The sequence below is a fragment of the Melitaea cinxia genome, chromosome 27 (genome assembly GCF_905220565.1).
Source record: "Melitaea cinxia chromosome 27, ilMelCinx1.1, whole genome shotgun sequence".
Lineage (NCBI taxonomy): Eukaryota > Metazoa > Arthropoda > Insecta > Lepidoptera > Nymphalidae > Melitaea > Melitaea cinxia.
Window position 1 is genome coordinate 9,687,178 of NC_059420.1, and position 15,051 is coordinate 9,702,228.

The 15,051-nt window shown below is 34.9% G+C and overlaps 1 protein-coding gene and 1 pseudogene across 1 annotated transcript; both read right to left on the reverse strand.

The window, feature by feature from the left end:
- Positions 1-7: 7 nt before the first annotated feature.
- On the reverse strand, positions 8-126 carry LOC123667332 (annotated as a pseudogene).
- A 1,786-nt stretch (positions 127-1,912) lies between these two features.
- LOC123666993 (phenoloxidase-activating factor 2-like) lies at positions 1,913-11,578 on the reverse strand. Its single transcript, XM_045601005.1, has 9 exons — positions 11,574-11,578; positions 9,978-10,054; positions 7,310-7,406; positions 6,382-6,585; positions 6,159-6,273; positions 4,882-4,987; positions 4,085-4,278; positions 2,871-3,035; positions 1,913-2,077 (listed from the first exon to the last, which is right to left on the reverse strand). Exons 1-9 carry the CDS (start codon positions 11,576-11,578, stop codon positions 1,913-1,915), a joined length of 1,128 nt encoding a protein of 375 aa, XP_045456961.1.
- Between the last annotated feature and the right edge of the window lie 3,473 nt (positions 11,579-15,051).

The following is a 15,051-nucleotide window of genomic DNA, read 5'->3' on the forward strand; positions in this document are numbered from 1 at the left end:
AAAAACTAATTGAAACACGCAGTGTTCCCAGGGGGTCACCCATCTACGTACTGACCGCGCCTGACGTTGCTTAACTTCGGTGATCAGACGAGAACCGGAGTATTCAACGTGGTATGGACGGTTAATATCGTGACGCGTGACGCGTTCGATTCGTAAAAAATTTACCCTTCATGCGCCTAAAAAAGTTTCACTTCAAAAAGTTCCAGACAACGACTAGCGTCCCTGTGGTGACTACAGTATGCTAAATGCCCGAACTGTGCCTGACAGGAATCCGATTAAACACATCCACGACTTTTTCTAGAACCTGTGATGCGCGCGCATGAATTTTACGCTATCTTTGTTTGTTGAAGGAATTAGTATTAATTATTCCGTCTCTCTCCTCGCAATGAGCTCCCATAGTCACCGTAAATTTTTATTTTTATTATTTATCTTTGACTGCATCAGCTTTTAATGCGACAGTCAAACATTATTATGTTTAGAATTCGACGCCGTTTATTATTGCACGAGGATTTTTTAATTAACATTTGATGGTAATAATCTACATTTATCTACCTTTTAGCAATCATAGAGATGGGTGCCTATAGTAAGGTATATCATATAAAATATTGAGGGTTTTAGCTTACTACATGTAATTAACATGAGAGGGTTAAAATTATATTAAAAAATAGTTGTTAATTAATTAATTATCATTAATTGCAGCAGGCTCATGGTGGCAGAGGTTGTTTTTATACATTCATAATATTGAAATCGGCCTATAAAAATTGTTTCATCTAATTATAAGATGAGGGTATATTTTTCTAATCCCGGATCTTGGACTAATAGGTAATGACATCATGAAATCATAATATATAGCATGCATTTTATACAATTACTAATAACTATTAAATGAATGTCGCATCTTACATAAAAGGAGATTGTTAATTATATGACGCTAAAAATAAAACAAAAAGATAAACAAATTTTTTCAATATGTTTATTTTATTTAAAACTCTTTGGCCCGTTTGTTTGTTTTTTTTTTCTTTTAAATTTTTAAGGTGAATCTACATAAAAGATTAAGATTCTAAGAATATAGAATATAAGAATCTAAGATTTTTAAACGGTTTTATTTAGCTCACCCCGTTTGTTTTATTTTTTATTAGTTTTAGATTCATTGTTCTAATTATATATTTTTATATATAGATGTATCTTTGCTTCTAGGAGTCTGAAATATGTATTTTTTAATCACGATATGTCAATGTTAATTTTTTTATAACAGATTCGAGAATGAGAAATGAGTACAATGAATACAACGACCAACTACTCTTTAATAGAAAGTCTATACAATTTCTAACACTAAGTATCTCAAAATTATCAACATTTCTGGAAAGCGATCAAATCAATCGATTAATCAAGCGATAGTTCAACATCCTAGTGAGCAACTGGTGATCAGCAACTGATGAACGTAATACGCTTTTATTTAGTATGGAGTTACTTAGACGAGATGCGTGGCTACGGCAGTAATTAATATAGCCACCCTCTCTCTTCCCGTGGGTGTCGTAAGGATTAAGGGGCAACACAGTTCCATTACCACCTTGGAACTTATAAAGCCGACCGATGGCGGGATAACCATCCAACTACTTTGAAATACAACGACTTTGAAATACACAGGCTGAAGACAGGAAGCAGCGTCTTCGGTGCGAGAAAGCCAGCTCCGCGGTATCCAACCCGCCTGCCCAGCGTGGTGACTATGGGTAACACAGATGAGTTCACGCCATTTTTGGCGCGAACTTTTGGAGGTCTATGTCCAGTAGTGGACTGCGATAGACTGAAGTGATGATGATGATGTGATGCAGACGAGATGATTGTCTTATAACAAAGTATTTCTGAATTGTAGCTAATTGATACCCATTTCTGCTCGTCGACTCTGACTCCGTTAGCTCATTTTAAAGGCCATAATGGTGAATCCTTCTGAAACCATCTTACTTTGCACCCAATCATATGCTTCTGGTATTTTTGCGTATACTCCTGGAAGATTTCTGCCACAACCCAATCCATATACCACCATGCCGACAACGGAATACCGTACGTATGTCTTATCCTGCAAATAAACATGTCGATCAAATTCTAAAAATAAAAAGGTCGACTAAATTTGTAAACATTACCAAAAAATATAATAACATAAATCGTTGCCAAGTACTAACTTCAGACCAAATAATAATTTATGGTACACCAAAAAGAGAAATATTTTATTACATAATAGATTTTAACCAAGTATCATAAAGTATAAAGAGCGGCTTTATCGCTGAAAAGCGATTTCTTCCAGGTAATCTAGGGGCAGAGGGTGATTGATGGTGTTGCATCGGTGATGATGTACAAATTAACTAACTAACTAATTAACTCATCTGGCTCAGTGACCCGAAGTGAGTCTTGGCCTCCGAAACAAGATTTCTCCACTTTGCACGATCTTGCGCGATTTCACGCCAATTATTGGCTTGGATCTCACTCAAGTCTGCTTCAACCATGTCCCTCCAGCGGTACCTGGGGCGACCCACCGGTCTACGTTCAGTTGGTCGACCCAGATACGCTCTCTTAACTGCTCGATCTTCCCCCATGCGTTCGACATGACCGAGCCACCGCAACCGATGGGATTTGGTAACTCCAATGATGTTTGGGGGTGTGAGTAGAGAGCCTCCTCGAGTGACGATACATTACTGATCGTTCGGCGCACCCTGGGCAGTCAACTTTAAATCCATCGTGTTGACTGGCTACTCCCTACACCACGGCACGAAGAAGATGCGTCACGATGATGTACGAATTGTGATATAAAAAAAGTGAGAAAACTTAGAAGATGTGTAAAAACCTTTTTAAAATAAGTGGAAATTAAGACTTACAGGGATAGGACAAACTAGGGAGGAACCTCCGTCTCCAAGACACGTGTCCACGTTCGGTACTCCTCCAGCGCAAGTGAGGGTCTTGTGCAAGCTGTAGGTTGGACCCAGCTCGCTGCTTCGGTATTGGTTCCTACATATTCTACCATCGACAAGGGGCAGTGTCAGCTGAAAATTACAATTAAATTTTATCTTTTTTTTTAGTTCTGGCTACCTAATTTGTTACATTAACACAAGTCTGCTTTAGAGCAGTTTATGGTCGTGATCTTTTGTACCTACTGTCTACTTATTTTCCCATAGGAGCTGCTACGGAAATTCGAACTAGATATTTCCTGGACCTTTTTGGCCCTACCTCAAAAAAACTAGCCCTTAATGCAATAAGGTACTCGTATTCTATGATTATATTATGATCTTTTTTTATGACCAGAGCGTAAAATTCTCATATTTCTTGACTCATACTCTCTTGACTTGAACTTAACTCTCATATTTGACGACGCGTTGGCGCAGCGGTAAAAGCACTTGCTGTTGCGCTGGCGGTCGCGGGTTCGATTTCCGCTCGCGACAGACATTTGTATCGACCATTTAGGTGTTAGTCGTGGTCTGGGCGTTGTGTTTGTGTACCGTGTGTGTTTCCGGACCCCCAACACAGACGAAAATCCTACTAGGATCCGTTGAGTGTGAAGCGTTTATTAAAGTTTATTCATTAATTTTTGTAGTAACCACTACTTTTCTCTCGCCTTCAATTATTTGATGACATTATTTAAGCTTTGTTGCGTAAGAATTTTTTTTATTAAAAAATTAACGATTCAGCCTGTAACATTCCTCTGCTGGCCTCTTTCTTAAGGATAGAAGCTTAATCCACTTCGCTACTCTACTGTGAATTGGCGGATATATTCCCCAATATGAGTAACGATTACTATCAGGTATTTATGATTAAAACCGGGATCGACAGCTTGGCCTGCTCTCTGTGGCACGGTGGTGACACCCACAAGGAAAGACCTCAAAACATAGGTACAAATACAAACATCTATTCTAAGTGGTAATTGAACCCACACAGAACATGTTATGTTGTTTTAGGCGCTGACACGCACCACTACATCAGAGTGGCTGCAAAATATTAAACTAAATGAAATAAACCTGACTAAAGCGGAAATAGTAAAGACTTTTATATATAGTAATGGAGAGTGAGCCATTTTTTAAATACATATATACCTTACCTTTTTAAGTATATTAGAGTATTTATTTTCTCCCCTGTGTTTTTCCTTAAAGTCTTCTCCCCACCCCATGCTGTAGCACTGGGTGCCAGGTGCTGGCAGGTCCCTCTCCAGGCACGCTACTCCGATGTGTAGGGCGTTATCAAGATCGAAGGGTTTTTCCAAGATAATCAGTGCGAAATCATAGTGGGCGTTTACTAAATAAAAATTATGTTTTCTTTAAAACAGAGACGTAGTAAGACGTATTAAAACAGGCTATTTTTTATTTATAAATCGGTCGTCAAACAAGCTTATGGCTCACCTGATGGTAAGTGAGTACCGTAGCCTATAGACGTCAGCAACACCAGAAACATCGCAAGCGCATTGCCCTGTCTCCAATTTCCCCAAGGAGCTCTGGTCACCTTACTCACCAACAGGAACACATCACTGCTTGAAAACAGTATTATTTAGCTGTGATCTTCTGTAAGGTACTACCCCAGTCGGGCTTTGCTTCGTGATAGATTTTTTTATCCACCGATGGTGATAAGCTAAATAAATCAAGTAATAAAAATATTATCACAAATTCATACAAAGGTACTATATAATTTAGGGCCTAAACTATTATGGCCTTATTTTATCAACATTGTGTTCATCTTTAATGTGTAAAAGGACGGTTCAGGTATACTTTTGAACCCTACTTGAATTCCCTCTGAACTCTCCTTCAAAATATCTTCTCATAACGAGCTGTACTAGAGTTCTACTAAATGTTTCTATAACTACTCATATGATTAAAATATTGTAGTATTATAAACAAGACATGCTTTTTTGGAATTCTTCGTGTATGATGATCTTCTTTACGTTTCTCTCTTGATGTCCGTAGATCTCGTCTCCGGTTGTCGTGTCCCACTCTCCGGCCCGAATTTTCAACTGAAATGTAAGAAATTTAGTATAACTGTTATATTAAGATTGATCTACTATTAAAAGAGTCATATGTATTTAATAATTTTGTAGCTCGCAAACGAAAAAAACCGACTTCAATAACATTGACAAGTAATACAACGTAGGTAGACGAACAAAATTAACAAACGCACTAGTCGTTTCTACGATTTTCGAGGGATTCCCTCAATTTTTCTGGGATTACATCATCAGATCCTGGTTTCTTTATCATGATATCACACCCGGGATATCTCCTTTCCAACAAAAAAATAATTATTAAAATCGGTTCATAAAGTTATCCACGAACACACGTACATAAAATAATACATATATATCGTATATGTGTATATATACGGTCGAATTGAGTAACCTTCTCCTTTTTTGACATCGGTTAAAAATATTTAAGTAAAAAAGAAATATACATTTTTAAAAGTACTCTTCAATCGTCATTTAACTGAGTATATCTCTTTGTTATATATTTTTTTTTATTTTGAGGGGCCTAGTGGCCTTTAGACTATTCGTCACACCTCGAGCAAAACCTTGCCATCATGCTTATTTCAATTAATATCACTATTGAACTACCCACATATCTTCTTATGGTGCTATGTATCTACACTAATATTATAAAGCTGAAGAGTTTGTTTACTTGAACGCGCTAATTTCAGGAATTACTGGTCCGATTTGAATAATTCTTCTTTTATTGTATAGTTCATTTATCAAGGAAGGCTATAGGTTATTTTACTTTGAAATTAACGCGTGTGAAACCGCGGTCCATAGCTAGTTTATGATATTTCAAGAATATTAACATGTATTCCTTACTCTTAACTAAGTCTTCAGTATGTATATTTAACTGAGGTAGGGCACAGCAGGAATTTTCTGCTTAAAATCTGAAGCAGCCCGACTGGGGTAGTAGTACCTCGACCTTACAGAAGATCACAGCTAAATAATACTGTTTTCAAGCAGTATTGTGTTCCTGTTGGTGAGTAAGGTGACCAAAGCTCCTGGGGGGATTGGGGATTGGGTCGGCAACGCTCTTGCGATGCTGCTGGTGTTGCAGGCGTCTATAAGCTACGGTAATCTCTTACCATCAGGTGAGCCGTACGCTTGTTTGTCGACCTAGTATTATAATAATAATAAAATGTGGGTATTAAAAGGTATTTACATCGGAAGCTGAGATTTCATCGACTTTGTGAGCTACTGTCAAAACCACTGAAGCATCTATAAGTGTCCCCCCTCCGATGTACGCCTCGTGAAATTTAGCGTCAGGTTTAGTTTTACTGTAAAAGAGAAAATAATTTTTAAAGATAACCAAGCTAAAAGAATCACAGCTTAATGCTGCTCTCTTAAGTAAGGTAGCTGTAATACTTAAAAGTTTCTAAACTTACTTCAACAAAGCGACCATCCAAGGGAATTCTCCGTAGCTCGCATAATTGTAGTCGCTCGCCAAGTCTTTCGGTTTCGAGGCGCTGTACTGGCTGTAACCGCATCCAACGGGTTTCGTTACTAAAGACACTGACTCCGGTATAAGATTGATTTGACTCTCCGGGCAGCATATTTCAATGATTGTGCAACCGCCTTCTACTGGTTCTCTAGAAAACATTTTTTTTACAGATTTTTACTTTAAAATTGTTCGTTTATTTGTTTATGTGTGAGTCTCAATTGTAATTTGAAGTTTTTTTCATCATGACAAACAATCATCATCATGACATGACATGACATCCTATTAATGTAACTGAACGATCTGCAGTGTTCATTGCCACTAGGGACAAAACCCACATTGAGTTTTGCTATCGACGAGGTTATTCAATTTGTATTGAGTGAGGGAGATAAACGTATCTACATTTATGTATTAAACTGCGATAGACCAACTTGGTTTGAAACTACGTTTGACTGCTTGAAGATTTCATAAACTGCATTTAATACCGTCATTCAGAATTCAATCACTGAAGAAAAATAGCAACTGAGTCTTATAATCCTTTACATTACCCACAATTTTACGGTTTATATGAAACTACCACTCATAATTAAAATTATAATTAATTTATTGTATCTAAGTTCATACATTATAATTGGCTGAGGTTTATATACCTATCGAAATTCTCTGAGAAAACGTTATGGTGGTAGCTTCACTTATAAATAATTAAAATTTCAATTTATAAAATAACGATTCGATGGTGCTTTTTATGCTTTGAATAATGATTTTTTTTAATTTATCATAGATTTTACAACCACCGGAATTCCCATTCACAGTTTTGTATCAATAGGAACTTTACGCAAATACGGAATTTCAATAGGTTGCCGCAATAGGCTTACATAATAGTTCCCAAATCTAAAGGACGCGCCGGCAGTTTACAATGAGATTTATCGACACATCTCGCTTCTTCACCGCTTTCGTGATCGCAGATTATATCTGAAAAAAAAATACATTTTTTGAATACCAATATTCATTATAACGTATACGAAAAAGAGGAGTTGGGAATGACAAGGGAACACGAGGGAATAATAATTTGTTTTTAATGTAATTTTACTAGTTCTAAATTGTATTTTATAAAATTGTGGCATATAGACTTTTTATATGGAAATAATAATGAAACCTCATTTCTAGTTTTTATTTTGTTTATAAAAATATTTTTTGATAGATGTTAAGAATTTGTATTTCGAATTCTTCTTTATAATTTATGGTTTATAATTTATTAATTTTATTTTATATTTTACTACGTGCCACAGATTAAGTATTAGTTTGGAATTTAGTTGTAAACGTTGTTTTGGAATTATATTGTATATTTTGCTATGTGACCATTGTTTTTTATATTATTATTATTATTATTATTCGTTAATACAGAGTCGGTAGAGATAGCGAAGATCTTATTATTATTTCAACCGTTATGATAATTAATAGGTAAGCTAAATAATTGTGTTTGCTCGCAAACGAAAAAAAAACCGACTTCAATTAAATCGACGCGTAACGTAGAATCGTAGATCGACGAAAAAATAGTCAAGTAACTACGCGTTATCAAAGATTACTCAAAAAGTAGTTATCAAATCTCGATAAAAATTTATATGTGACCACATAATAAACATCAGTTTTCGATTAAATTAAAAATCATCAAAATCGGTACACCCAGTATAAAGTTATTGCGGATTTTCGAGAGTTTTTTTCAAGATCCCATCATCAGATCATGGTTTCCTTATCATGGTAACATCCTTGGGATATCTCCTTTCCAACAAAAAAAAATTATCAAAATCGGTTCATAAACGACGAAAATATCCCCGAACATACATAAAAAAATATATAACAATAGTTTATTAAACATTATACATATTTACAATTCACAACTATAGAACTAAATATTTATGATATAAATCATGTGATCATAAAAAAAATAAAAAAAAATAAAAAAAAATATATATATATATATTTAATTATAATAATAAATAATATATATCATATATATCAGGTTCCCTGTCCCATGAATCGTATATGATTCATGGGACATATTTTGTACCAATTTTAGTACGTTCATGAATCACATATGATCAAATATAGAAGCAAATTTGCTTGAATTTTTTTTATGGACGTATCAGTATAAATACGGTATTTGGTATTTGGACGTGTGGGATACATCGTCAAAATTGAGAAAATGAAAAAAACTGTAGTGATTTATCATATATATTTATTTATCAAAGTTATTTTCCAGCCTAAAATTAAACAAATTTGTACGAAATCAGTCTTTATTAGGAACAATATTTATCACGAAGTTACTAAAAAATATAATAAAAAAATAAAAAAAAAAAAAACATCATTTGGCCTCAGTGTGTCTCATTGAAACATTTCAAACAAAATGTTTTTTTTTTTTCTCATTTTACACATTCGGTGTTTACTTGTTTAGCTAGCAAAGGATTTCCTTCGGCCTTTTTGTTAGCATAACAGATGACACAACGCCTCCTTACGAGTTTTCCATCTCGCCTCGGAATCTGGGTTAGAGCGTGTCTTTCTGATGATGTTGAAGACAGAGTGGATATTCTTGCTGGCTGTTTTTTTTCATGAACACGTTGCCAAGCCAATGACGTATCATTGCTTCCTGTACATCTAAAACCGAAATTGAAGAACCGGTAGCCTCTTCGAAAATCACTTAGGTATTCACTATTGCTGTTTGAAAAATCAAATCATAAGCTACTTTTTTATACCACGTCATATTTTTCTTAGAGGGAAATGGTAACAGCTCAGTTGATCTGCAACATCAATGCCTTTCTTGTTTCTTGGCGTCGTTGGAATCCATAACCATGTCATCCATCATTACCTTACCATGGCAAGTGGAAATGATCAATAAATCACGCTTATCGTGCCACTTCAAAACAGTTACAAAGCTGTCCATTTGCTTAGCAACGACATCACCTCTTTTAGTTTTTTCCGAATGATATCTTTAGGCAACTTTACTTTGTTTTTTTCGCAAAATTCCACATAAATCTGTGTGTCTATCCTTTAGGTATCTAGCTAGAGCTATCCCGGTTTAGTAGTTTTCGCCAACAATCAATCTACCTTTATTTAGAAGTGGAAGACATAGCCTCACCACAACAGATTCTGGTTTATCCAATCCTTCAATAGCCGATCCAGATCCCGCATGAATAAAATAGGACCATGTATACTATTAGTAGAACACATTTTGTAAATTTTGTGCCATTTGTTGTGTCTGGTTTTCTTTTTGCACAGATAATTATATGAATCAAATGTGATTCATGGGACGTATAACGATCCGATACGTTATGATACGCTCATGAATCATATAAGCGTCATGTTTTTTTTTAATTGTTTTAGGGTCGTATCATCACTATTACGATTTCATAATAACTTAATAAGCCCTTAAAAATATCAAAAATTATATATTTGCAAAAATAACCCGGGACATTTATAGTGCCAAAAACTTGATTGTATGGGGACAGGGAACCTGATATAGAGAGAGTGATAAAAAAGGAGACTCACAGTCGTTTATGTCTGCGGCTTTAGCTGAAGCAGCACTGAGCAACAGCAGACCACAAGATATGAGCGAAAACTGCATCCTGTAACAAATTGTATATATTTTAATTATATTTAAAATTTGATTGAGTGATTATTTAATAATAAACATAGCTCTCGTATCTTAGTTATGTTTTGATGAGATATTAATAATATAGATGTACATAGATAGATATTTGTAGCATACCCACATGATCGTCTGTTCCTACGGTCAGCAACTTAATGCTTGTGTTATAAGGTAACTGGTATAGCTACATTTTTTTTCTCAATAAGCATACATAAATATATAAATAAATATTTATATTACACCCAGACTCAGGGCGGGAATCGAACCCACAATCCTCAGAGCAGAAAGCAGGGCCACTACAAACTGCGTCAATGTCAATATTTCTAAATAATGTTTACTTTTTATTATAAACAAGTATTAATTAAGTTACTATTAAAATCATTTTATTTATATTTTACGTTTACGGTGTATTTTAATTTTTTTATCTCCTGGTAAGATAAAGTAGCTTATTTTGTAATGTACTTATTTGTTGACATTACAAAAGATAAAAATGAAAAACCGAGCACTTTTAATTATTTTTAATATGACCTCGTAATAAGTCGTTATAAAATTCTTTAGCTATCAACCTAGTTAAAAGAGATGTCAAAAGGTAAATAATTATTATCACAAAGTTGAATTATTATATACGCTAATGATTCGAAAATAAGGAAAGAAAGAAAAGAAAAAGAATAGTGATTAGTGCCTAATCAATCACATCATCATCATCATCATCACTTCAGCTTATCGCAGTCCATTGCTAAACATGGGCCTCCACAAGTTCGCGCCAAAAAATGCTAAAGCTAGTGTAATGTTCCCGAAAAGGAATGTCATTCACTTGTCTAAGAAAATTGATACGTTGTAACTAATTTTAGTGACATCCTAAATTTTAAAATTTTTAATTTTAAATAAATATTAAATCAAATTATTAATAGTATTGTATTAGTAACTAGCCGACCTGTGCCCACTTCGTTGGGCGTTAATTATTTTTTTGTTGCAAATATGCCTATAGTAAAGTTTTCATCTCGCTCGAATTTCTCCGACTTTTCACTGAATTTTTTGTTTAATAACAATAAAATATAGCCTATATCACTTCTGAATAGTGTAGCTTTCTGTCAGTAAATGAATTTCCATGATCGGATCGGTATTTGCGAAGATTACCCCGTACGAACAAACAAAGTTAAAAACTTACCTCTATAATATTAGCATAGATTAATCATTTCATTAATGTGTCTACCATCGATTTGTAATTAAGACACTGAAAATTATGAAGAACCACAGCAGTTATTCAAAAAAAAGGTCACTAACTGAAATATTTGTCTATAAGACAACTAGCTGGACGCAGTCACCCCCGCGTTATTTTGACGAAGGAACATACTAAAATATTATATACCCTATACCTCCTTGGTTGGACCAACCAATGCAAAAATACTTAATTTATCAATTCGAACCAGTACGGTTAGCGCGCTCAAATAAACAAACTTATCAGCTTTATAATGTTAGTATTGACGTAAACTCACCACATTTTAATATTATTAATAACTTAACAGTAAGGTCAAAAACGCCGTGCAGGCGATTGGCGACTAGTTTATCAGAAAAATATGTTCGCATTTAAAATTACACTAGTGACGAATCCGTCCATCGCGGTGATTATATCGATATTTTTATTTAGTACTAGCTGCCCGGACAAACTATGTTCTGTCAAAAGTTAATATCGCTTCAGCCTGTAATATCCCACTACTGGGGATAGGCCTCTTTTCCCATGTAGGAGAAGGATCAGAGCTTAATCCACCACGCTGCTCCAATGCGGGTTGGCGGATATATTCCCTATGAGTAACGATCGCTATCAGGTGTACATGATAACAACCGAGACCAACGGCTTAACGTGCTCTCCGAGGCACGCTGGGGAGACCCACAAGGACTGCACAAACACCCAGACCACGGCAAACACCTGTATGGCCAATACAAATGTTTGTCATGTGCGAGGATCGAACCCGTAAGCGCCAGCGCAACAGTACAACTCCACTTTAATTGTTAGATTTTTGTGATGGCAATTGGTAAATTAAAAAAAAATGTAGTTTATTAATGAAGATAAACCAGACTCTAAGAACTTATTTTGCCTTCTGATAAAGCGAATAAGAAACTTATGTACAAGATAAAAATTATCAGCAACTAGTGAGACATCATTATTGCCTATACAGTCCACTGCTGGACATAGGCCCGTCGTCCCATCATTTTGTAAATACTATAAAGAATTAATTAAGATTTCTTTTTAAAAAGTAACACCAACTGGTCGAATTTAAAATATTTCGCGAATGTTCCGACATACGAAAACATGTCATATTCTTTGTACCGTTTGAAAAGAGTTTTCTGACTCTGCGGAGTCGAGAAAATAAAGGAATAAAACTATTTTACTAAATTCATATGTCTTAGACTACATTATGTGCGCAGCCATTTAAACATAAAACCATACTTGGGTTTGCTCGCAAACGAAAAAAACCGACTTCAATTACATCGACAAGTAATACAACGTAAGTAAACGAAAAAAATTGACAAACGCACTAGTGGTCACATCGATTTTCGAGGGTTTCTCTCGATTTCTCTGGGATCCTGGTTCCTGGTTTCCGTATCATGGTACCACACTCGGAATATCTCCTTTTCAACAAATAAAAAAAAAAGAATTATCAAAATCGGTTCATAAACGACGAAGTTATCCCCGAACATAAATAAAAAAATACATACATACACGGTCCAATTGAGTAACCTCCTCCTTTTTTGAAGTCGGTTATAAAATAATAAGAATAAGTATTTTATATTTTCAGCGAATAAAATCTTACGCAGGCTACTTTTCAGAAGTTTCACTTCTGCCGTGTGTGAATTGCACATCACTAAAATAAGAAACGATCTCGCGTCAAAACAGTATTAAACATATATATAAATATATATTTAATACTGTTTAATATCTATACTAATATTATAAAGCTGAAGAGTTTGTTTGTTTCTTTGTTTTTTTGAACGCGCTAATCTCAGAAACTACTGGTCCGATTTGAAAAATTCTTTTATTGTTATATAGCCCATTTATTGAGGAAGGTTATAGGCTTTATATCATCACGCTAAGACTAAATGGAGCGGGGGCACCAATGAAGAATGTTTCAAAATCGGGGGTTCTTTTTTCCTTTCGAGAGCTTCCGCTGCGTGCGCTGTGAAAACAGTTAAAGTTTCGCAAAAATCAGGTATGACGGATTGATCCTCATTTAAAGTTCTAAAAAAAAGTCCGCGACAGCATATATCTTTTAAGGTTGGCTCCCTATAACCTTTTTTATGCTAACCAAGTTTGTTCTAAAATAATGCATTATTTGCGAAGATGTTTTTATAAACATGATATTAATCCTTATCTAATTAAATACGTTATTCATTACAAGTATTTAATTTAAAACAAAATAGCCTTTTACATAATTCGATTTCAATGAGTATCTTAAGAGATATCGTAGTTTTAAAATAACATCGCAGCAAAATAATGATCAAATATTGCGCGCGCCTCTGTTCCACGCGGACGAAGTCGCGCGCAGAAGCTAGTATAACATATAATTAAATTAATAACAAAAAAAAATATATTTACGTTTTGGGTAGTTTGACTAATATTATTAAATGTTATTGTATTATTAATAAGCATTTATATCACCAAGTGGATGACAGAGTCTTTATATGATTTGTTCTAGTCTGGATTGAATTTTTTTTTTGTGTAATCTTCGTATATAATTGACTTCATAGGCTATCACATTTTAGTAATTACCAGTGGTCAGTAATCGAAATTCGACCATAAATAATTTTAATTAGAAGTTTGAACATTATTAAGGCTCTGTTGTCAAAGACTATACTTCTATAATAATAAAAGAGTATATATGCGTGTCTATGTGTGTCAAATACATGGTAGTGTGTTTAATGTTTTTTTTTTTATTGATTTGATGTAACCTGCACTTCTTCTCTATATAAACTATAAGTATACGAGTATTCATACTCCTCCGTCCGCGCAATTTTCGTAAAAAGGTGTACAAAATTTTGCTTTACGTATTAATGTATCATCATCATTACAGCCTATACAGTCCACTGCTGGACATAGGCCTCCACAAGTTTACGCCAAAAATAACGTGAACTCATGTGTTTTGCCCATAGTCAACACGCTGGGCAGGCGGGTTGGCGACCGCAGTACTGGCTTTGTCGCACCGAAGACGCTGCTGCCCGTCTTCGGCTTGTGTATTTCAAAGCCAGCAGTTGGATGGTTATCCCGCCATTAGTCGGCTTCTTAAGTTCCAAGGTGCTTGTGGAACCTTGTTATCCCTTAGTCGCCTCTTACGACACCCACGGGAAGAGAGGGGGTGGCTAAATTCTTTAGTGCCGTAGCCACACAGCAATTTTGCTTTACGTATTAATGTATAGAAGAATGTATATTTTTGTACAATTGTATTTTAATTAACCATATGTTCTAAGAATTTTTTTAATAGAATACACATTTTAGTTAAGTATACATAATTTTTGCTACCAGAGAATATAACTGCCTAATAAGTTATATATTTACTAACGGCTAGTTTCAATATCCTATCAATATTACATTTTATAAAATTACTATATAACGAAAAACATTAATTTAGAAAAAAATCTTTTGTTATTTTTATATTGTCAGCTTTAAATAGAAACACTATGCTCTAAATGTTGAAATTCTTTTTTTTTTATCACTAGGTCAGCAAACAAGCGTACGGCTCACCTGATGGTAAGAGATTACCGCAGCCTATAACCGCCCGCAACAACAGAAGCATCGCAAGCGCGTTACCGACCCAATCCCCAATGCCCCCGGGAGTTCTGGTCACCTTACTCACCAACACAATAATGCTTGAAAACAGTATTATTTAAAAAACTCATTAGGATCTTTTATACACCGAAAATCTTAGAGGACCAACAATATAGGAGTAACGTGTTCTCCAAGACACTGTGGGGAGAGCC

What these genes read in the sequence shown, in the direction of transcription:
- LOC123666993 (XM_045601005.1), bottom strand. An exon ending in ATGAAATCTCAGCTTCCGAT is followed by an intron (nt 4,988 to 6,158) that starts GTAAATACCTTT and finishes CTTACATTTCAG; the next exon opens with TTGAAAATTCGGGCCGGAGA. An exon ending in ACACGAAGAATTCCAAAAAA is followed by an intron (nt 4,279 to 4,881) that starts GCATGTCTTGTT and finishes ATTTTTATTTAG; the next exon opens with TAAACGCCCACTATGATTTC.